This window comes from Bombus huntii, chromosome 8 (genome assembly GCF_024542735.1).
Source record: "Bombus huntii isolate Logan2020A chromosome 8, iyBomHunt1.1, whole genome shotgun sequence".
Classification (NCBI taxonomy): Eukaryota; Metazoa; Arthropoda; class Insecta; order Hymenoptera; family Apidae; genus Bombus; species Bombus huntii.
The window spans coordinates 14837456-14861759 of record NC_066245.1 but is presented as its reverse complement, the minus strand read 5'-3'; the positions used below and the strand labels follow the sequence as shown (position 1 = coordinate 14861759).

General features: G+C 36.1%; 1 protein-coding gene across 7 annotated transcripts in view; it reads right to left on the bottom strand.

Moving 5' to 3' along the window:
* Nucleotides 1-24304, bottom strand: part of LOC126868674 (mucin-2-like) — a 45764-nt gene that overhangs the window by 13200 nt on the left and 8260 nt on the right. For 2 of the 7 annotated variants that reach the window (XM_050624409.1, XM_050624403.1), the window contains exons 3-8: nt 7508-8864; nt 6473-7140; nt 5824-5880; nt 5200-5355; nt 774-2183; nt 463-618 (exon numbers count right to left, since the gene is read on the bottom strand). In XM_050624409.1, coding sequence (XP_050480366.1) covers nt 463-618; nt 774-2183; nt 5200-5355; nt 5824-5880; nt 6473-7140; nt 7508-8864 — 3804 coding nt within the window. The remainder of the gene's footprint in view (nt 1-462; nt 619-773; nt 2184-5199; nt 5356-5823; nt 5881-6472; nt 7141-7507; nt 8865-24304) is intronic. The other 5 variants (XM_050624405.1, XM_050624408.1, XM_050624404.1 and 2 more) reach the window with 5 other exon arrangements.

Below are 24304 nucleotides of genomic sequence, written 5' to 3'. Positions count from 1 at the left end.
CCACGATGGTGATGCGACTGCTCCGATCTTCTCGGCTACCTTCGTGGTGAAAACCTTTTAAGCACAGAAAAAAACGACCACACTGACTCACTGTTAACCACCTATAACTTTCTTCTTCTGCCACGTAATCTTACCTCGGTAATCATCGTCACGATCCATTTCTTTCACATATATACGACCTTCCATAATTTTTTAACGCTACTTTATAGTTTTCATTTATCGAGAACGAACATAATATTCTTAAATTTTCTCAATAATATCCAATAAACTTATTGTGAAAATTAAGAAATTTGCGGTGCAATGAGATATGATGAGACTAAAGAGTATCTTGCTCGAAGAAGTTAGAAAATGAATTTGAAGAATGTAGGAAAGTTTAACATGTTCATAACGTTTAATCTTTTGTGAATACTTCCTGAATGTTGTCGATATCTTTTTAAACATTTAATATCTTAACGATCTTACCTCTACGGGTGTAATTGGTGTAGTCGACGAACTAGTAATCGATGGCACGGTGGGCTGATAAATATTATTTTGTTTTCTAACGAATAATTCCGCTCCTTTGTATCTCGCACTAAAGCGGGGTGGTTGTCCACTGGGGGTGACTCTGGGTGGTGAATTCTGTTCACAAACGACAGGATCGATTACTTCAAGTAAATAAACATTTTACCGACCTAAATGGAAATTCTTTTTTTAAATAAAGTTTCGAATTATTAACAAAACGAAAGACGGTGGACATTTTATTTTTTAAACAAATAATCAAGATTAATATTTACCACGTTGTTAACGTTACTGTAAGATCCGGAAAACACAGGCGTCTTGTTACCAAGGGAACTCAGCAGCGGTGCCACCGTGCTTCTCAGTTGCTCCAGCAGTGTACTGTTTCCGCTCAGAAACGTGCTTCTGGTCGGATTGAAGACATTCGAGTTACCGCTGTCGCCGTTGCTGCTGCCGGTAATTCCTGGCGTCTCTTGCGCCGTCTCGTTCGCGATCTTCAAGTTTACCTGTGGTCCCTGTGCTACCGATCGAGGAGATACCGTGGAGGTCTTTAAAGTGGCGTGGTATTTTGTCGACCTCGGTGTAATGGCGATTCCTACACCGTCGACCTTCGTACTGGATTCGGTTAAAGTCGTGGGAATTTCTGAATGTCTTCGATAGGTCGCGGTTCTAGGACGAAACTCGATCTTTCTCGTCTGTGCAGATAACCCCTCCGTTGTCGCCGATTTATCGTCGATAGATTTTACCGAAGATTTTTTCTTCGAATATCTGCTGGTAGCTACGGGTAGTTTCGTGGTAAAGGTTGCTTGTTCATCCGTCGTCTTCTTCTCGAAAGATTTCTCATTGGTTCGTTTGCTGTAACGAGGTCTAAAAATGGGCTTGGTAGCGCTGGTAGCAAACTTCGATTTTTTTGTAATGTTCTCTTCCTGGGACGTTTGCGATTTGCTCTGTGTGGAGGAGTAGGATTTCTTAGGTGTCGACGTCGTGAAACTTTGGTCGATCGTTGCAGACTGCTCTCGTAATTTATTACGTGATTGATAGCTATAGGATTTCTTCGGTTTGATAGTAGTAACGGGATCGATAGTCTCGACGCGTTGAGTGGAGTAAAGCGAAACCTTCATGTTCTTGATCGGCGTCGAATCTTCTTCCTTCGACTTCTTTCCTCCACGATCACTGGCTAAACGAACCCTCGTCGAATCGATGGTTGTCGCCGATCCCTGTTCAGCGGATGTGATCATGGACGGGTTCGTGGTTAGCGCGTACGGTCTGGTCGTTTCCTCAGCAATGGCTCTCTCTTCGATCGAGATCGAAGTGACCATTCGCTCCGCAATGACCCGCCCCTTCTTTAAACTGTACGGTCTGCCGGTGACCTTTGAAGAATCATCGTGAGCTTTCCTCGAACTAGGAAGTTTCAAGGTTTTCACGCTGACCTCTTCCTGAGTGCTTTCTACGGAAGTGGAAGGCCTGTTGCGTCCCGGTGCTGCGGCAGCGGGCTTAGAGTATTTGGCGACCTTGCTCGTCTCATCGACCACCGGCACGCCGGTTGGTTTCCGTTTGCTGAAAGAGGAGGCCGTGGTTGCGTCGAGATCATTCTCCTCGATGTTCAACTCTGGCTTCACTAACCTCCTAGCCAGCTCCAGTTTCATCCTCGATCTTTCAGCGAACAGAGCGGCTGACGATTTTTTCACCTGAAAGGGTCGTTCAAACAGCTCCGTTTTAAGATAGTGGAAAACCGCTGTCGAGACTGAAGCCGGCTCCGGAAGCTCGAGCGGGAACTCTGTTAGTGTACCACGGTCTCGACGAGCTTTCCATCGACAGGAGACGTTCTCAAGGTCGCTCGGAAAGCATACACTCGCAACAGGTCGGGAAACGAAGGACGGTACCGATTCGATTATGGGAAGACGACATAGCACGCGGCCGATATTTTCCTACATGAAGAATAGGAGCTTGAGGAAGCGTAGAAACGAGACGATCCAGGCCGCCATTTGACTCGTAACGAGCTCGAGCCACGATTTCACTGTACTGGACAACAACTGGAAAGTTTAATCAATGTTATCAGCACACGCGACTCGAGGATACATTTCATTGAGTGCGAAAGAAGGAGAGCGAAGTGTGAAAACGACCATTTTGTGAACGATCCATAGAGACGGTGACAAACGCGGTGACAAACTAATCGATGTACAAAATAACATAAGCCTGGCTCCAATGAAGCTTTTTCTTATTTCCATTAATCGTATGCTATAAAAATGAATGGTTAACTTCGTACTAATGTGAAACTATCTATCGTTCCAGTGAGGAAAAAAAAATCATGTATCATCTAACAATTATTCGAGGATGGTTCTTAAAAGCGCCGATCAAGCGATTAGCTGCGGTGAGGAGGTGATACAATTCAGTTTCCCGTACAGTCATGAAAGTTCTTCTGTGCTCTTTTTATACTGCAGTCTGGTTCGGTGTAAATTATAGCGATTGCAGAACAAAAGGAAACAAGTTTGTAGTTCATAGATCCTTCGTTACTTGTTTTATTCATGAATAATGACAATTTCGGGCATCGATCTTAGAAACATGGGTTTCTTTATCGACGACGTAAAATGAAATTATGCATGTTCGAGAAAATCAGTTAAATTAATCGATTTAATGAAATGAAATAATTTTTCGATATACTACTTATGGAGTTACTCTACATTCTGACCATCTATTATTGTTAATTTTGTTTGATATCTTTAAATACAGTTTTTACTTGAAGACAAAGGATTTTTACAACAAACTCAATTTCGATGTAATTACGAGACTGAAAGTCGTTCATTTGTTCATGGTTTCGAACAGAGGTAGAATGTATGATCCTACAGAATAAAAAATTTATTGACTCTGTAACAAATTGCGTTTCTCTTCTCTTATGTTTACTTTCTACCACGTTTGATTCTTTTTCTACCTTTCGTTCTAAAAAATTTACTGCTGAACCTCTGATATCATCGGAATTAAAGATAATAGAAAATGCCGAAAAGAAATTCCTTGAAAGTAAATCTAACAACTTCTGATTGTTTCGAAACCGATGATGCAATTAAGAAAATTATCATTTTATGTGTCATTCATGTAGATCTTACTTTATTATTCTAATGTGCTACCTACGAAATTTTCCCAATTTAAAAAATTTTTCAACCATTTATTCCTGTTTCCATTTATTATCATACGCGGTAAATATAAGAACAAATATAAGCGACAAATGTAGCAACGATTTAAAGTGAAAGTCACGAAGTTAAGACATCGTGGGGTATATAGACGCTCGGCAAATACTTAAGATCATTTTCACAAGAACAAATTTTACTCTGCATTCACGATTCATTATTTTCACATAGAATAATTTCTTTTGGTTGCTTCATCCCTGTCATTAACCATTCCTCGTGTCTATAATGAACAAGAAATTTAGAAGTCTAAGCATCAATAAGATAGATATCTTGCATAGAAGACCTCTTCCAGTAGAAGACGCAACTCCGAACTCTACCTATCAAAGTTACCTCGCTGGGAATAAATCGGGACGCGTTATGTTCAGGTAAGTCAAATAAACCTTCACTTTCTCCATCGAGAACCCAATACAAAAGCAACTGAACGAAAACCAAAAACCAGTTTATAAACTGCGTAATGCACGTGAGCCCTGAATAAGTCGGGCTCGATAAGTAAGCACATTTTCGCGATAAACGAAAGTAAAAATAGAAGTCCACTTTCGAAGAACGTTTCGATCAAAGTTTTATATTCATTTGGACCTTGAGAGAACTCCACGTCGAGGATTCGTCGTTCCTCGTGTTAAAGGATATCGTTCGATCCAGTCGCGTTTGGAGATGAACGATATCATCGAAGCAGTTGGTTACGATGATGTATCGCAAGATCTCAAAAGCATCTGATTTTACCAAAATCGTGGGGACGATGCAGATTTTTCACCAACCACCAGAGGAAAGCTTGTCTTTCAGTTGGCATTTCTTTCCCTTTGTTAATCGCGCATCATTGTCCAGTCTTAATTGGTCGTCAATGATGATACAAGCAAACGATTACATAGTTCGTAGACTTTTACCTCACCAACAAATTAGCGTTGATTCCAAGGCGAAACTTTAGTACACATATTCGTACGTAAGTTGTTTTGAAGCTTTTTAAACATTGCGAAAATAGTGAAAGAAGAAGTATCTTAGACGATCACAGCATTTGCGAATATACAACAGAAGAATTATTTCTTAAACTATTAAGGATACAGTCGACATATAGATTTTTACTGTTCTTCGCAAAAAACACTTTTAAGCAAACAACCTTTCTTAGTTAGGTTTACGATAGTTTGAGAAATAATTATAAATCAATCGTACTACGTTTACACACATATGACGTTTTCCGAAACTGCAGCATTTTATATAACAAAATAGTAGCTAAATAAAATTCACAATGACCAAAGCAAAACAGAACGAAACAACGTATTTAAGAATTTTCAGATACTAATGACATCGACATAAATATAGACCAAGCACTTCTATCGGAAGATAATCGATAAAACAATAATTAAAAGCCGCTAACCGTTAGAAACGAGACGCATTAGAAACGTTTGCATTCGGTTTCTCCTAAAAATGGAAGAGAAGCTCTACGAACGCATCGAGGAGATACATAGAGGATGGTGGATACATAGAGCACAAGCGATCACGTAATACAATGATTTATCTGTAGTCTTACGCGTCGCAATCCTGTGCCATTTATCAACGTTAAGGGATTCACGACTAAAGTTTCATCCGTCAAAACATTTGTTGAAGCTGCGGTTTCGAGGTCGTCAGGCTCGAACGCCATCGAGTTGTTCCTCGAGCGTCGACCATAGATATTCCTCTCTTGTTCCTACACGAATTGTTTTGACTTCAAAATGCAAATTACTGATTCCTTGACTATTACGATAGAAACAGTACTAGTGTCTATCTTATGAAGCCGTTGGAAAAAAATTCGCCAAAAGATAAGAACGGTAAAGTGGTAATTGTGTGGTTTGTTACGTGCATGCCGATTAAGTTGTTTAGTGTTAGAAAATGTATAATACATCGTCCCATTTCGTCGCAGTCACTTGTCGTTTTTTTAATTTTTTGTTTAGTCCTTCAGCGGTTGACTGTACCATTATTTTACAACAACGCAATAATATCAGTCAGTGTCAAGGATTACAACGTCTACGTATTAAGGTACTGTCGTAATGAAAGCTGTAGACTGTTGAACTAGAATAGAAGCATAGAAATGTATGTTACACTTTATTAATTAAAAAACAAGAGAGACTTTATTTAGATGCTGTAAGCTGATATGAAGGGCACTCTAAACTCTTACCTCCAATGGCGTTCTAGAGGTGGTTTTTGAGGCTGGTATTTTCGTGTTGGTACTCTTCTGAAATAATACTTTTCGATTAGAACACGCCATATTCTTTCTAGAATTCTATCAATCAGGATTGTAACGCTAATCGTTATACGCGTATTAAGTTTTTGCCATATATTGCATATATCATATGTATATTGATTCGGAAATAATTTTAAATATTTCACAAGACATAAAAGAAACTATATGTGAAACGTGTTTAAAAAGAAGTAAAGTGTTATATGTAAGTGTTATATGACTAGTCGTTCGCGTGTAAGACTTATTACTTATTACACAATGAAATTAATTGAAGTAATGAGACAGTTGAGAAATCGTTCGTTCGTAATGGGAGTGACAACGCTTAAACATTCTTTAAAGCTGAAAGCATACAATTTCTTGTTTTAAGTTCTCTATTCTTTGATCAATGCAGTTTTATTACAAGTACTATTCATAGTGTCACCACTCCCCTTGTAATTCAATAATTACGTTCAAGTACACATATCTGTCTCTATAAAGCTATCTATATTTCTTTTTATCCGATAAAACTACAAATTTATAGGATATTTCGCTACTGAAATGTAAGCTTAATTCCAATTAAAAAATCCAATTAAGAAATAGAACTCACCAACTGAGTTAACCTCGCCTTAAACTCAGGCGGGTAATTATCACTTTCTTCAAGCGCCGCAATCACCTTGCCATTTCCAAAGGTTTTGTTGCCTCTTCTGTAGCTCTTTGTCGTGGTTTCAACCACAGTGGAACTCTCGTCCGTCGTTTGCAGCTTCTTGGGGCCTCTTTTCGTGCCAAACGTGGAACTTTCGATAGTCGTTATAGCTTCGGTGCTGGTCGATTGTTCGTTGGATGGTACCACTTCGTTCGTCTGATCCCTTGGCGAAGACACGATCGTCTTCGAAATATTTTCAGAATTAAAATGAGCTGGTCGCCTCCTGAGCGTCCAGCCTGGATTTCCATGCGACTGGGAATCGTTTTTCCACGAAACGGTTTTTCTAGACTCTGTCACGTTTGCAGATCCTTCAGGCGAGGGTTTTCGACCTCTGAACCCTAGTCCGTGATTGAAGAAATCCTCTTTCTGTTTTCTACCGTGACTTCCGCTTCTGCCTCTTCCTCTACCTCGTCCTGATGCTTCGAGGGTTGAAGCAGAAGTCGATAATGGTCTTGATGTTGCTCTTGGACTTGGAGTAGTCGCTGATCTTATGGTCGTACTTGTTATCTCAGAATCGGTGGCTGTTACGTCGGTAAAAACTGTTGTATCTGGCGCAACAGTTGTGGTAACATCTGTTTAAGGAATTTTTATTTATATAATTTCTATTATAAAATTCTATTTTATTATATTCTTCTATATATCTTCTGTTATAAATTATATTTCTATAATTTTTATTTATATTAGTTATACAATTTATTATTTATATAAACAAAATGTAATATTTTATAATATAATTTCATTCTTTACAGCTAATTGTAATTACTTAATTAACTGTTACGTATAAAACTGGATGTTTCACCTTCAAGTAAGATAAATGAACCTTTTTATGTATCATTAAAATTATTGTACCAAAATTCAATCTACAATCAGGTTATCAAATATTCTATTAACAGCAAGACTATATTTAAATTATTATTAGTGATTAACTAATTATCTCACCCATAGTAATAGGTGTGGTAACATCCGATCTCGACTTGCTTCTCGATCTTCCACGCACATCCTGAGTATCCTGTCTACGACTGTCGATAACTCTTGGAGTAACATCGGGAATTCTCGGTCTCCTATCCGAAGAGTTTCTTTCTCCAGCCACCTTCCGCTTCACATTCCTTTCTGAAGCACCTCCCGAAATAGGTTTCGTATTATTTTCCACATTTCTACCTCTAGACCTTGATCTAGACTCGTTCACAGAATTCTTCTTGATCTCGGAACCTCTGGAACGATCTCTGGAAACCGTATTCCTTCTCGAACTAACAATCTGTTCGTTAGCTTCTGTCGTCGTAGAATCGCTGAACTTTGAAGATCCTCTTGGAGAAGCAGATCTGGATGATCCAGAAGCCTCGGAGTCGTTCGACCGTCCACGACTTTTCGATCTTTCGAATCCTGTCCGACTGGATCTGGATGACTCCTTAGCGTCCGATCTTCTCTGAGAAGCTACATCAAATCCAGTGGTTACATCCGAAGCTGGATCTCCTGTTTCATCTACAGTGAGGGGAATGTCGACTCTTACACTTTCGGATTCCGATAAAAGAGGATCTGGACCTCTTCGAGCAATAGAATTATTCTCCGCATTGTTCACCTTCGATCTACCAGATCTGGTACTCCTTTCAATCTTCTCTGTAGTCGATCTACCTCTACTTTCTCTTCTAAACGAAGCTGTAGTGGTTTCAACGTCTCTAAATTTCTTACTGTTGTACCTTCTAGACGTAGGGATTTGTGTCTTTAGATCTTTCATCGAATAAGTCGTTTGAATCTTTCTTCCGGTTCTAGACCTCGAAGACTCCGTGGTTGCCAGGAACACGGATGGTCCTTTGTTGTCCAATCTCTCAGTGACAGTTGAATTATTCGCTCTTCCATTAGACGTTCTTCGAGAAATCCCTTTGGGTGTTTCGGATTTTTGTTCATCATTTTTTAACTTTGTTCCTTTGTTGCTTTCAGAAAAATATCTTTTGCCGTCTCGTCTGTTAATCGTTGGCTCTACCCTTTTAGTTTCCTCGAACCTTTTGCCTGAAGTTCTTCTCGACTCGCTTGTGACATCTGTTGCTGTTAAAACACTTCCCCTTTCGGTCGTTCTGATCGTTCTAACGGTCGAATGTTCGCTCGTGTCGAACTTTGGTTCTGAATTGATCACGGAAGCTTGGATCGTTTTTTCGAAATTCGAGAGCGTTTCCGATTGCGCTGATCTGTCCCACTTCGTTTTGGATCTCGATAGCGGCGAAGATGATACTGTGGTTGCTTCCTCCAGTGATTTGGAATTGAATCTCAAAGTGCCACGATTCGTAGCCTTATGATCATCGATCTGAACAAATTATGACCATTAGCATTTATTATTTTATACTGTTACTAATTTTTAATACAATAGTATTTTTATAATACTGAGATTAGTATTGAACTACTCGCAAATCCAAAAAGTTTGCTCAATTTGCCTAAGACAATTTTCCCTCATCACATTCAAGTCTCTTGGACGCATTCTAACGGTTTAACACCGATACGTCACAGCGATTTAATTGGTTAAATTACCTGTTCAAACAGTGACCATTAACGTAACGTGCCTGCATTCCGTGTTTAAGTCGGCGTTTTAAATAAATTAACTCTACACTAAGAAATTCATTCACTATCAGACCCAGACTGCTTTCGACTTGGTTCAAACATTCAAATTTATTCAAATGTATGCGTTACACGATCTCCATCTTCATGGTTAAACTTCATAATAATCGTCGCGACAACAGGGAAGAATAGATCGTTGATTTCAGCGTTTATTAGACCGACGTTCATTAGATCCTGGTTAGTGAAAATTGTCGTTTAATCGGATATTTCGCTATTAACTACCGGTTTTGAAATTATAGAACGATCGATTTGCAGACCACAATTTATAATGCATCAGAATGCGACGAATCTCATTATCTATTTCCATAATGCGACGATAACGCGACGATTTCGCGTGTAAAGGATGTTGCATCAGCGGTTCGGCCACGATCGCGATCAATGATTCTTTTGTAAATCCTGTTATGATGATAGTCGACATTATATACATATACAAAGTAAATATAGGATCGCCGAGGAAGAACTTTATCGTGTTACAGGCGAGCTCCGATGAAGAATGTTGTGCCACGTAATAGGTGACATTTGCTTTGATGATCCTGACGTTGATGAGACAAAGTTAATATCCTTAATAGGCTAACAGATAATTTTAACACGCGTGCACTTGTTTTGTTCCATGTAATAGGATGTATTAATTATAGAAGGTGCATATGTATATCGATATACAGGGTGCCTCAAATTCTTTTTCACAAACGGTACTAGAGTGGTTTGCTATACTAGAGAGTAAAAGTAAAAGGAAGATATTATAATAAATATATGTATATGCCGACACTGTCAATGAAAAGTGCGAGGCAATATTGATATTTTTAGTTGGGAAAATATGTGGCAAAGAAAAAGCGGGAAGCGAAGGAAAACAAACTGCTGATGGTTTATTACTACATCAGGAAGAGAGAACAGGTTCATGAGATAAAGTTAAGGTGAAAGCATCGTGCTTGAGCAAAATGCAGGAATATTTGCAACTGCTTTGACTTTTTAGAACAGATTATTGATGTTCTTGGAAATGTTGCAGATTAGATTGTGAAATAGTAAACGGAGCTAATGGTTCTCTATGATGCTCTACTACATGCACTGTAATTATTTCTTATTTAGAACATCATAGAGAACCATTAGCTCCGTACATATAAGTGTACGTACGTCTTCAAAAATGTTAAAGTTGAATTAGCCAAGCGGATAAAAAATCTACAATATTTCCGTACTATGTTGAACTATTTCTACTGAAATTATATAATTATTGAAATCATAGAGCTATTTAAGCTCGCATGAACCGATATTATTCTGGTTATAGTTAATCGAGTAGTAGAAATGGCAGGAATTGAATTACTCTATCAAATCGTGAAAGAATATGCATTAAATATTTATCAGATATTCGCCGAGAATAGTTAAAAAAAATTAACAAGTTGACGTTTCATCGTTTAAACAGATAACTAGTATTTATCTTGAATTACAATTCTTCCGTGCCTAACGACAATAAACGACGTTATAACTAGATTCGTGATTTCATTTACTAGTCGTTCAGTTCGGACACTGCTAATCGTACCTTCAGTCACGAAATTAATTTGCCAAAAAAGACGCAAATTTTGATTTCCAATTCCTAGAGAACCCACAATTTTTGTGAATTTAATTACACTTTCAGTTGAGAAGATTAATACAAAAAAAACTATCTCTTTGATCTTTCTATATTAAACTGTGCAAGAAATTAATTAACAAATAACATATCGTGAAATAGAATTCTGAAAGTAGTATTCGTTGCTCGACTGTTATTTCCTTTCCGAGTAGTTAAACATAACATCTCAAATAACAGCAGTTACTATAATTTTCCGTTGAGTTGGCTACGTTAGTTTATTAGTCTATTAGTTACACTCTTTCAATTGCAACAACGAATCAATGCGACTTCTTCAGATTTCTCAACAATAGTACGATAGATAGATAATTAATAAATTTGACTTTTAAACGATACAATTTTCATAATTAGAGTTTAATAGATAACTTATTCCTCTAAGAATGAATCATTCCTTGATTCTTTGTACACGTGAAACATTATGATTAGAAACAAAACTACTAGTGCAACATTATGATTACATTAACAACGATTCAAGGTAAACATTATCATATGTTAATATTATTCTATATAGATCCTTCCTAAATTATTTCCAATAGAAACTAAGCTTAAAATCTAACATTGCTGATACTCAGAGTATCATCGCATCATACCGTTCTATGGGGCTAATAAAATTCTTTTTCTTACAACAATATTTGAAACAAATATCGTTGCATCACGCAATAATGACGCATTGACGATAAAAAAAGATAGTTCTACCATTTCTGCAATACTAATAACCTCCACAACCACGGGTCAAGTGGCTGTATTTACCTAAGAATTTTTTAAGCATTATAATACAAAGACAGTGATACTTCGAACGTGGCTTGGTGTTCCAGTTTCGTTTATCCTTATCTGTCCGTAAGGTACACGTAGCGTGGAATCGACACTGAAAGTAAAAGTCGGTGTTTCACGTCACGTTACCTAGTCAAGCATGCAGCCGAACTCGAGAACAGCCTTAAACGCGGCTGGCTGAATGCGCGACTAACTACTGTAAATAGACCTGCAAAATAACGTCTCTGCTGAGTTTCCCAAGCACGAATCACTTTTTTTTCTCGACATTTTTGTCAGACCAGCTGAAATCAGCTAGATAGAACGATTCGACAACAAACCGTTTTAGATAGATATACTTCTCCTCCTTTAAACAAAAGAGCGAAAGGACAGGTATCGACAAGGAAGACGATCGAAAAAAAGGGGTAAGAGGATCTATCGATCGATCTTCTCGATTGTGAAAGGTGTGTTCTCAAGTCCTGATAAAAGGAAAGACAAATCTCGATAGAAGTGAACGCACTTTCGCTGGATGAGACTCGTGACATGAAGCCTTCCCATTCTCGCTCAATTAACTTGACTATGATTCAAGCGAGCATAGTTACTTGTTAAATCTGAGAATCAAAGAATTAATATAGATTACTGCAAATAAAATGATAAATTGCTACGCGAGTTACACTCGTTGTTCCTCATTTGGCGCACAATATTAATTTCAGGGTTGAGAAATTTTATCATTTATATCATGTATGGTAGAATGCATTATGAAGCATTATGGAGCATAGCTGATTATGTTTTATTTGCTCTGAAATCTAGCACGTGTTTTTATTGAATTTTAGGCATATCTAAAGTGATTTTAGGTATTTCGTAATTACGACTTCGTGGACTAAAACTAGTTTTAATATTAATTTCTAGCTGGTTCGGTTCATATATTCTAGGATACTACTTTCCATATGTGTCCTACTAAAGATCTTCTTTTGCTGCAACGGCTAATCAAAATTCATCAATCAAGCTTTACTTGTTTAACATAAAAAGAGAAATTTTATTCTGAGATGACCTCGATTTTAATACCGTATACCGAATACGTAACGTCTGATGAGAACGATAATCATCTGTCAACGAAATTCATCAAGTCAACTTTCTTCGCGAAATGCAAATCGAGTATTCAAACTGAAGATTTGCAGAAAGATCATCATTTTCCTTCAATCTCTCTTTATACAACCGAATCAATCCATTTTCAACTTGTGGAATGTAAATTACTAAATTATACTCTATGTACTCTATGAATTCTGAGAGATCACTAATTATATTTTCACAATCTGCCATCAATAACGGAGATCCCGACGTATCACCCTCGAGCAAAACGAGGTGTACCCTAAAATCCTCTGAAACTGAGCGAAGATATTCGAAATTGCACAATGAGCGCGCAAGTGAAGTTGAAAAATCGCAAAGCGCGTAGGAAAATTAACGCTATGAATAATACCAGGACATTACCATTCCGTCCTACGTCGCAATTACGTCCGCGCTCGCTTTCGAAGCAAAGCGAAACAACAGTTTTCTTTATTTGGCACAAACCAGTCAAAATGGTGTCCAGATCGGATCTACATAATGGTGATATGGATATTCGCATAAAACTGTATCTGGTTAGCGACAATGGTGTATCTAGCTAACAGGAGAAACATGCGAGAAATACTGTGAAGGTGGTAGTATTATTTTCTAATAACTCTTTAACTCTATCGAGTATGCGCGATTTATCGAAATAATTTTAGGAATTATTAATCTAAATCCTTTTACGACAATTAACTTATTGAACAAGTTTATATCTCTAACATCTTCGTGTCTGCTCAATTTCACTATATTGACATGTACATAACGTTAACAGATAAACATCAAACGTAACATAATTTGCCTAATTTCTGTTCTTAAATATTAAGTATCTTTTCGTATTTCAATCGTCGTACAATCGTAGTACAATTATTATATTCAGATTTGAAAATAAAATAACGGTTGTAATTGCCGCGAAATTCATACAAGTAGGACAAAATTGGATGATATTCTTTTGCAATCGCTATTAACGTTCAAAAGGATTTCCCAAGAACTTTCCTACGAACCAATAAATTGGTCCTTTAAAAAGCTGAAATCAAAGTGCAGTTTCTCCCGTTTCTAACAAACGTGTGATATTCGATTATTTTTTTCGATAAGATAAAGAATCAGCAAGAGGTAATCTTGAATTTTTCCATTCGAACGGATGTACGTAACAATGAAGATCCTTGCAACACGAATACCTCCCCTATGTAATTACAAATTGCCTGTTTATTTGCGTAATTGGAAGACATGAAACGAGATTCTTGCTAGTTAAGGGAATCTTCGGTCGAACTCTCGCCATTGGTAATTTCAAATACATCTCCGGCGATTATGAACATGCAATACAATATGTAACAGTCCTGTAACGGGAAATGGCAAACATAATTGGGCTTGCACGATGTTCCAGTGATTAGAAAAAAATGTAACTATAGTTCTGATGTGAAAGATTGGTTCGATTCGTATGTGTAATCGTTACGCGATGAAGTAACATTGTTACGCGATTAATAGGCCAGATATAATTTGCTCCTAATAAAAGAAAAATAGCAGATTCAATAATATGTTGCATAAAACAGTTAACAGGCTTTGTGCACAAGAGATAAAGTAAATATCATATAATAAAGTAAATAATAAAGTAAATAAAAATATTGCATTTTCTATAATTCAATTTCTATAAAAGGTGTTTTTATATTTTTACAAACATTGCACTGAAAAGTAAAACTTTACTACACGTAATTAATACAAACGAATTGCTGAATTTTATGTTCAAATGTTTGAAATTGACTGTAACCTTACCTAATCACTTAATCATCTAACAAAACAAAAGTAAACGGTTTTAACAATCTTATTCTTTGTCAAATTACTTTTACAATAATTACGTCATCATATCGGTATCATATAATTCCCACATCTTTTCTCAAAATTTTGGCAGATAAGAAGAATCTACATACTGTACCGTGTCGAAGGTTACATAACTTAGATATTGAAATGCATAAATCTTGTTTGTAACCATCTGTATCATCGACAATATGGTCGAATGAAAATAGAAATAATCCACATGGTCTGTAATTATTTATTTGAAGCCAAACTTTCCTGTTATCATGCCCTATGTTGTTATGTACGTGTTGTCGATATGGCAACGCAATCGTATGTAATATCGCGCGCTGCAAATTATTGGAAAAGTGTATTACGCTGACAACGGTGAGAGGCCGATTCATATCCTCGAAGGTAGACCGCTTCGCCAGTGTCGAACCAACTCGCGAAGGACACTACCCGAGTGTCCAGAATCAACCAGAATTTTGTTCTCCTTGAAAACATGTCTCCAAGCATTTTAAATCTCAGACCCTTATACGTATTTTCCTTTTTTCTTTCTATTATTTAATTTGTTTTAAACGAACGGAATTACTAGTTAAGGAGTGCAAATTGTTATTCCATTGCAATCTACATACATCGATAAAATAAACATATACTTCATTCTAGGCTTAAGAGAGAGTCGAAAGATATCCACCGAATTCGAAGCGATGGTAAATATTCTAAAATCTTAAGCGTCTTAGGGTTATAAATATCGAATAATAAATGAATTAATAAATGACGAATATACCCATTACCCCCTTATAATCATTTTTTTCCAAAACTGACATAACTGACTAATGTCTACTTTATTTTAAGTATTTAGAATTTATAAGAACAAAACCTATCGTTCTAACAACTTTCAATTTTTTTGTTATCTTTCCCCATTGTGAAAAGAAGGCTACATATTATTTACATTTAACTGTTGAATGATATAAATTAAAAAGAGTAAAAGCGTTCGTCATCAATGATCGATACTTGAGCGTATCGTCCTTGGATTTCGACAGGACTCTGATTTGCCAGTTTGCATCTCAATTTCGATCGAAGGTGTACTTTCACCGTCTAGACTTCCGACATCGGTGAATCCGTAAAAGACAGCTGATTATCTAGCGGTTAAGACTACGAAACCGACAGGCTCCTAAAGTCAGAGGACGATTATCACCGGTTCAACCATCTCGATTTAACCAATAAGAAAGCTCTGGCAAGAACGGTGAATTATTCATGGAATTATTAAATATTTTCCACGTCGCTTGACTCCATGATCCGAGACATAGACGCGATTTCACCTAATCAGCACTTCTCACTGTAACCAGAAAATGATGGAACAGTCTTGCGAAATCTTCATAATCATTTATTCAAATTCTAGCTAGATTCCAAATAGATATTATCTTAAAGACTAGATGATATCTTACGGATAAACATTGAAAATGAATTATTATTAATCGATCGTTTTTACAGGATTGAATCGAAGCGATCAGTATTTAAATGCTAGTACTAAAGCTACTGTTCACATTGATACTTTTGATCAATCAAAACCGTTTCCAAAAAAAAATTAATCCAAATTTGAATATCTTTCTTGTATCTGACAACATGTACATGCGACTGCAATCAAGTTGGAATAAATGGAATGACGATAGTTAACAAAGAAAAACTTGGACAAAATCCACAACCGGGTTTCGTAACGATTAAACAACAAATCAGACAACGCATTGACCTAATAGATTTAATGAAATACATTTAAGAAAAGGTAGGCAGAATTGCGCAAGAAAATGTAAATTTCAACCTCTTCATTGAGATCATTTGTACGAGTGGCAGGCGTTAATATGCAGAAGCGACCTGAAAAAACTGGTTCACAAACACCAGGGTGTGGTTCCTGTTGGCCCCGTAAAACGATCTACGAGATCCTTTCAAGCACGATTTTTTCAGTATCGGACTTTTATAAGGAACCTCGACGATTTCTCACTTCATACATACGTATACTGTACGCAATACAGTTCAAAAGTGTCTTATAAAATATTTTTATTAAAAAGGTACGAATAAAAGAATTTATAATGATTTTATCTGTCTTAATCACTAGCTATGTAAATAAAATATCGTGACGCGATACTTACAAGCGTTAAAGCAATTTCGGCCTTTTTAACATTCTATTCTATTCTCGTAAAATGTGCCACGTTTCTTAAATTTTACTTCATCTTATATCACTCCTTAGTTTAGTTTAGTCGATAATATAGCTATATAATTTCTCTTGAGAGAAACATAGAAAGTTCAGCTGACAATCTTAAAATTTGCACATTTTTAATTAAAATTCGAATGATATTGGAAAGTTCGTTTCTCTTCGTATAATGGAGATACAAGAAGCGTACTCAGAAACGAAAGAGAAATTGACGGAAGCGAATTAAGCATTTCTCTGATAGTGGTATTAAAAAAGCTAGATCGGTGGACTCGAGATGCCGCAATTTTTATATAATTCGAATTCCTCTGGCACATGATCCGAGAGCAGGGCCCCGTAATGTCACAAAATGGATTCTAGAGTCACTGCGTTCTACACGCAACGTGAAATTGACAACTTAAGCAATTCACTTGGGACATTATGTTATTCTACATTCACTCTAGTCGTTCCGAATTTAAACCGTTCCTCGATCGAAGGATGATTTCATTTTCCAGTACTTCGCCGCGATAAGTAAGATCTTTTAAAGACAGTTGTTTTAAGAATGATAAATGACAATGAAATTGGACATGGGGAAAAAATGATGATTTGAATTTTGCATTGAGCTGCGTTCTATCAAAATCACAACGACCTTTAACGCAATTTCAAACCGCAAATCAGAACGACATCAACTTTCTACGGTGCCGCAGGCAACATAGATCCCCTTCATCATTTACCTCCACACACGATTTATGAATCGTAAATCCACTAACGCTCCTATTATAGTTTCTTCACTACGTAATAAGTTGATCGAAACCGCCACATATTTGCGATACCACTGTGGGAACCAAGGTGCTTAATACAAAATTTATATACGGCACTGTCAATTAATAAACTAAAATACTTCTCATGTACATGGAATATCTAAGTATTCTATCGATTTTATCTGTTGTTCAAAACTAACTGCTTTTATTCTTGTAATTTACAAACACAAACTAGTTAGAACTTAATTTAAGAGCTCGTGAAAAAGAAATTGAATATGAGTTAAATAAAATATGCAACCAAGAAGTAATACGTACGTCTATTATTTGGTCGTTTCTGCGCTTGGCGGAGTCGATCGATACCGCAACAGGTACAATTGAAACATTAAGCAAGATTCGCGTTGAAGGACGCGAATTTTCAACGCAAGAAATTTAACAAGACGTGATCAGTAGATTAATTGACGTGATTTAACAAAGCGTTTCACTCGATTTTTTTCTTCAACATTGAGATTACTACACTGAAGGTATATTACACACAAACAAACATAAATAATTATGTACTTGATACTGCGATTATAATTAACCAGATGATTGATCAAACCGTTGAATAAATTTAAATCCACTTTTTGCATCTTTCAAAGAAGTCTTCTTGACATTTGTTATTATTATGTCATCTCACGTTTGTATCATTGCTCGTGTCCAATATTATATGTACTGTGTAAAATAGCATCTATAGAAATCAAGACAGAAAGCAATATTTGCATTCGTTTGAAATAAAATTTTTTTTTTTAGTTTCAGAAATGTTTGTATATTACACAAATGTAGGAATCGTCAAAGAGTAGTGATTCGAAAATTAATGTGGAAGAGATCGATTGTCGCGTCATATTATGTGATCACTTTCAACTTAACTATCACTTCCGACGTGCAACTTCCGCCTTTCCTCTACATTTACATATCGCAGATCTTGGCCGAAAACCAAGAATTTTATCAAACATTGTTATCCTTTTCTTTTGTAAATAATATTATCATCGAATTAAGAATTTAAGTTCTATGAACTCTTTCCATTCGGATCTTTTAAATCTTACACATTTTACTAATTCGTAACTCATGTAAAGTGTTAAGTACGTTACGTTATTTTACAAACCAGATTTCTTGATGCATGAACAATGAACTGCTTTCAGCGTAAAATTCACGAGTAGTCTTCCGATTCACGATCTTTAACGAAGAGTACTACAAGTTGCGGTTCTAAAGCAGCGAGGTCATTATGAATTATGGAAATCACGGCGTTAGCATGAATTATGCAGAGCTCGCTATTCACACGTTAGACCTAATTTCCAATCACGCTAATTCGGACTACAGATTATCGTGATCCTATGAATTATGAAACTACAATATGCTAATACTACAATTTCTGAGCTCGCGCTATTATTTGATATTACATCCATAATCATTCTACGTTGAAATTGACAACTAATTTACTTATAAGTGTAAGAGTGTACATCATTTCAAAAAAATGAAGAAAACATGCTGATCACTCACGTTCGTCAAATTAGAATTATTTATTCTTTCGTCGTAGATGAATTCGCTAAAACTTGATATACGTATAGATATATATGATTTAAAGCACTCGACGCAGGATGTGTAATTGCATGAGAACTAAAAATCAGTTACACATGAACTAATCGAATCAACTTAATTACGGACACCATAGTTGTCGAAGAAATGATTGCAAACCCAATCGGAGAATTCATGGCGCCATATTGCACGATATAGTATGAAGCAATTTTCCAAGAAATGAAATGATTCAACGAGTTTCTTATCTCTCTGTTATCTAAACATTTTACATCTATCAAAGACGAAATTTTGCTATTCTTTTCGTCGAAGAATTTCTCTCTATTGCGCGTAATCCCTGAAAAAATCTACGCGGTAGATTTCTGCAAAGTATAAAACAATTTTAATCGTACAAGATACCAAGCCTATCGAGAAACCGGAAACGAATTTGCACGAAGAAGCGGTGTGCAATAACAGAGCGAATCCGTGATGAGAATCACCGATTAGCTTTGTTTCTGTAAAAAAAAAAAAAAAATGAAACTGAAATTAAAGGTAAATATCGTGGTCTCGACACGCGTGTGCTCAGCACGAAAACTGCAAAATCGCACACGAGCCTGCATACAATGCGAGAAAAGAGAGTCCGTCGACAATGGTGAAAGAAGAATACGGAAAATTAGACACAGTGCCAGAGGATCGACGTGAATCGCTTTTACATCGGTCAACTGTGGAGAAATCAAACAGAAGTCTGTCCGACCGTATGAAACGCGAAATAATTACGTCGGTTGTTTCTTTATTTCACCTTTATGCGGTGCTCTCGATTGCATGATTTCTGTGAAGTTACAAAGGAACGCGGAAACATGCCGGTGTGTAACTTTTCTGAAATGCAAACATTTCTTTTAGCCAAATCGTCATAACTTAACGAGACATACGACAATTTCAGCAATAACAACTTGCAGAGTTCGCTTCAGGGAAAATAAATAATACTAAATTACAGACTAACTTGTTACGTAATGTTTTATAATGGGCGCTATTTATTGTTAAATAAGTGGGAATTAAGATAATTCGCGAAATAGATGTTTGGTGTACGTATTGAAATACATTAAACAAACGATACTGGTATTTATTGCTTCGTTGAATTCGAAAATGGTTAGTCTTAAAAATGTGATAAATCGGAGATAAAACGAATGATATAGAATAACATGGAATATCGCAAGATAAATGAAATGGCGTAAGGTGAAGAAAAACGTGCTTAATGTTCCTAGTAAAATATATATAATACCTGATACACGCAAAAAGATAATTCCACGGTAAGGGTTTTCTACACTGACCAAACTACAGATAGAAACAAAAAAGACTACAACGACTCGTGGAGTGTGTGTAACACTTATTGATAAGTAATTATCCCAGCGGTAGCAACAGAAAAATCATGAGACGTAACATGGATAAAAACATAAAAAATAAATAACGCGCCGCGGATTTCAGGAAGTCAGTCGAAGTAAACGATGCAGAAGAGACGCTTTCTCCGGTGGAAAATCTGATTTAGATTAGGCTTATGTATGCTTGTGCAATACATCATGCTGCATATATCGGCGAGAACTTGTATAAGACACGGCCAATAAACTTGCACCGGTGCAGATGGGTGCACTTGCTCAAATGGAAAGATTCGACAAACGCATCGCACTATTACTGATAAATGAACGTCATTTGCGTTAGGACAATTAGGTATACGATATCTGGAAGGATGGAGACGCGAGTCTGTAAATAACTGTAAATAACTTAAGTATTCTGGAAGTAATGGCAATATTTATATTATCGAAAACGAATTTGTATTTGAGATATAACATGAAGAATGATATGTACCTAGAAAAATTTGGAAAATTCGAATACTGGCTTTCGAAGAATGAAAAATAAGTATAAGAAAAAAACGACTGAGACTACTTTATGAAATTGAATTATACGTTAATATACATCATGGCCAAGCCAACTTTTATTGCAATCGTTCATAATTTCCTCCTGAGTATAATTAGAACGACAATCGCCGGCAAACCACAAAATAACTCGCCTCAACAGTGATGCAACAGAATACACGGAATGTAATAGGTTAGTGTAATGGAACATATTGAACGTAACTACACCTGCAAACAGGATTAAAGGCAAGAAATATAAGTAGGCATCTGCTCTTGGTTTCCAGCATTAACCGTCCTCAATGGTGAACAAGCCACGAAAAAATTTTTATTTGAAGGTATCATAACATTTGCATCGGCAATTCCATCATTATTACTTGAAATTTTTGGTGAAAGAATTCCAAAATTCTGAATTGAGAAATCAATATCACTGTCCGAATAAGAAAATTTGTAGATGATAGAATATTTATCTTTCCTCGGTACTAAAGGACACGATTAATTAAAAAATCAAAATTTGTCATTTGAATAGAATTTTCTATCCAATGTGAATCATCGCAAGAGAACAATGACACAAATCCTATCACCAGTTTATCGAATAATAAAGCATCATAGTTAACTCTAATAGTACATAGATAACTCAATAAAATACTTCTATCTTTAATACCTATAATACCTATAATCTTTGATTAACTGAAAGCAGTTTTTAGTAATATCGAAGGCCTTTTTCCTTTTGCGCGTTTCTGACTTTTTCACGCTTAATTTTTATCATTATGCGTTCCCGCATAGAGTAATTACTTAACGCTACTTGACTATATGTATATGCTGATTAAGGTTATTGTAAGTACCGTTATATGACATCAGAATACAACATTATAAAAACCAAAGTTCGTACAATGAAATATTAATATGTAAATATTGTAAGTTATAAATAACATGATAATGCTATACAAAAAAAACCTATTATATATTTGTGTGAAATATAATTATTGTAGTTCTATTGATTTACAATTTAGTAGCTAAAAATGTAAAGTGCTAGTAAAAATTTATGAAAGAAACAACTATGTCAGGAAAAATACACCAGCTGTTTTCGTGAGTTATCTAAGTAACGTGTGCAACAAGTAAAGTAGATCTATGGGAATCGTGCCTCAGATATCGCATTATGATACTACTTTACGATTTAGTTCAGTATTGTTTCTTTTATTATATTATTTAATAGGTTCCATGACTAATATTCTCGGGATCTCAGTCTCAAGAACAAGAACGGCATTCAATACGATCACTCTTATTTGTAATACAAATTAGAACAAATAGTACGCAATACATTTTTACATCTATTGTGTTTCTTAAAATATAAAACACTCGTGTTTCTCTTGATTTCTCTTTAACTCCTTCACTTCAGAGAATTTATTCGGGATATACCCATCGTATTGTTACAAGAAATAAAATGTCCAAAAACCTATCGAAAAATTTCAATGCCACTATAAAAACTAGCTCCTTTCCAACCCTCTCTGCCTTGAACTTAAAAACTTTATTTTTATTGCCGTTATTAATCTACTTAATTAAATTAATTCAGCAAAGATGAATTTCGTTAAACCCGTTTTCACGATCGAGCGTTATGATCGCAGTTTACTAAAACCTGTCAACAAACTAAAATAATATTCTTCGTCCAATCTGTGGCCAATAAGAAACAACATCGAGTGAATTCAGAAATAGCTGATACGCTCTAATTTTTTTCGCGTCCAGCATTAATCGATCAAGGATCCTGCTATCCTTCCGATGAGACTGATAAGGATACTAGAAATCCAGTGGTAAGAGTAGACGACCTTGTACCGTGCACCTTATTCTACAAGACGATCTATAAATCCACGGATCGATGCTCGAAATGTTAATGTTGTCCATAATTATATGCAACCAGGGAGATGGATAATAACGGGATATTGCAAAGCATCGTCAAGCCTCATAAAAACCGTTCCAGATTAATAAACGTCTCTATTTGCGCAATATTTCCCTTATGTCTACCGCTCTGTCGTTTCTATATCTAAGGTTTACAAAAATTTCTCTTGTGCAACGACATATCGGTGAGTATACAGTCTTCTCGTTAGGTGGACGAGTGAGATGAGCTCTTAATGCGTTTTAGGTACGAGATATGAAGAAACGATAGTTTTCAATATACGCAATATTTGTCCGCTTGGATGATCTTAAATAACGTTTGCACGCACGGAGGAAGGGAATATTTGACCGCAATAAAGATTAGAGATCAATTTGTACTCGTTCATCGACAGAGAAACAAACGATAACGATCGAGTTCGGACATATTTCACGTTTGACGAATGATGTCAACTATAGTCTTCTGTTGCATTCGCTACGCTTTATTTACAGATTTATTTTTTCTTCTGTGTTTTTTGCTAGAAATCACCAGACGAAACTTGCAGAATGTTTTAATTCCCTTTGGAAAAACATATGGTAATTTATAACGGATAAACATTATTAACTAAAATTAGACATTCATAAGTTTAGCCATAGATAATTTTTTAAATAGATGTATAAAATACTTACATGATAATAAAAAATTCGAATAAGCTGCAGAGCATAGACAACTTTCGTTACAAGTTATTCTACGCGCAATTTTAATTCGGCTTGCCGCGAATCATCATTATAACGCGCGTGTTCACAATTGTTCGACTTTCATTATTCAAGGTTTCACGCTCGTGTTCTCCTGATTATTATAACAAAGATCCACTTTTTCCGTGTTTCTATTGTATAGTTTAAACATTCAAATACAGATATTTCTCCGTCTTCTTTAGTCATTATTATCTCACGATAAGGTCGATCTTGTATAACGAAGACACGCTACATTACATTATTAAAGTAGCCAGCCCCTTCGTCGACGAAACGAAATCCGCTGACCTCATCCTGCTGCTTCTTTTTTTCGCATTGCGATTCGATTGCGCAAAACTGAGCAAGGAATACGAAGTGCCGTAACACGGGAAGCAACGCCTGTAATAGATGTGTAATTTAGATTAAGGATCGTGGATGATGTGCATTAACTTTCAGTAAGATCGGCCGACCTCTTCTCCTCCGAACTTCATCAACGAACAGCCAACGGAACCATTAATATTTCCAGACGAATTGCGTATTTGTACAAAAGGCATTCAATAACACCAGCGACTGTCCTATTTTTTTTTTTTTTTTTTTTTTTTTATTCGAGAAGCGCTTAAATCTCAACATATTTACGAAATGCTAAACGAGTTTCTACCTTGCGCTAATCCTTCGAGAATCAAACCATCGAACTAAACTCAAGACTCGGAACTCATTTAATGTTGCAAAATACATTTTGGGACACGTTGTTGCTTGACGATTAATACTCCATTTGGGATTAACAATAAAGATCCAATAATTTTACGTTACTCGATATTACATTCTATAATACGAAACATCGCGGAGCAAACAGATATTTAACTTCTTCATCGATCAACTACAAAT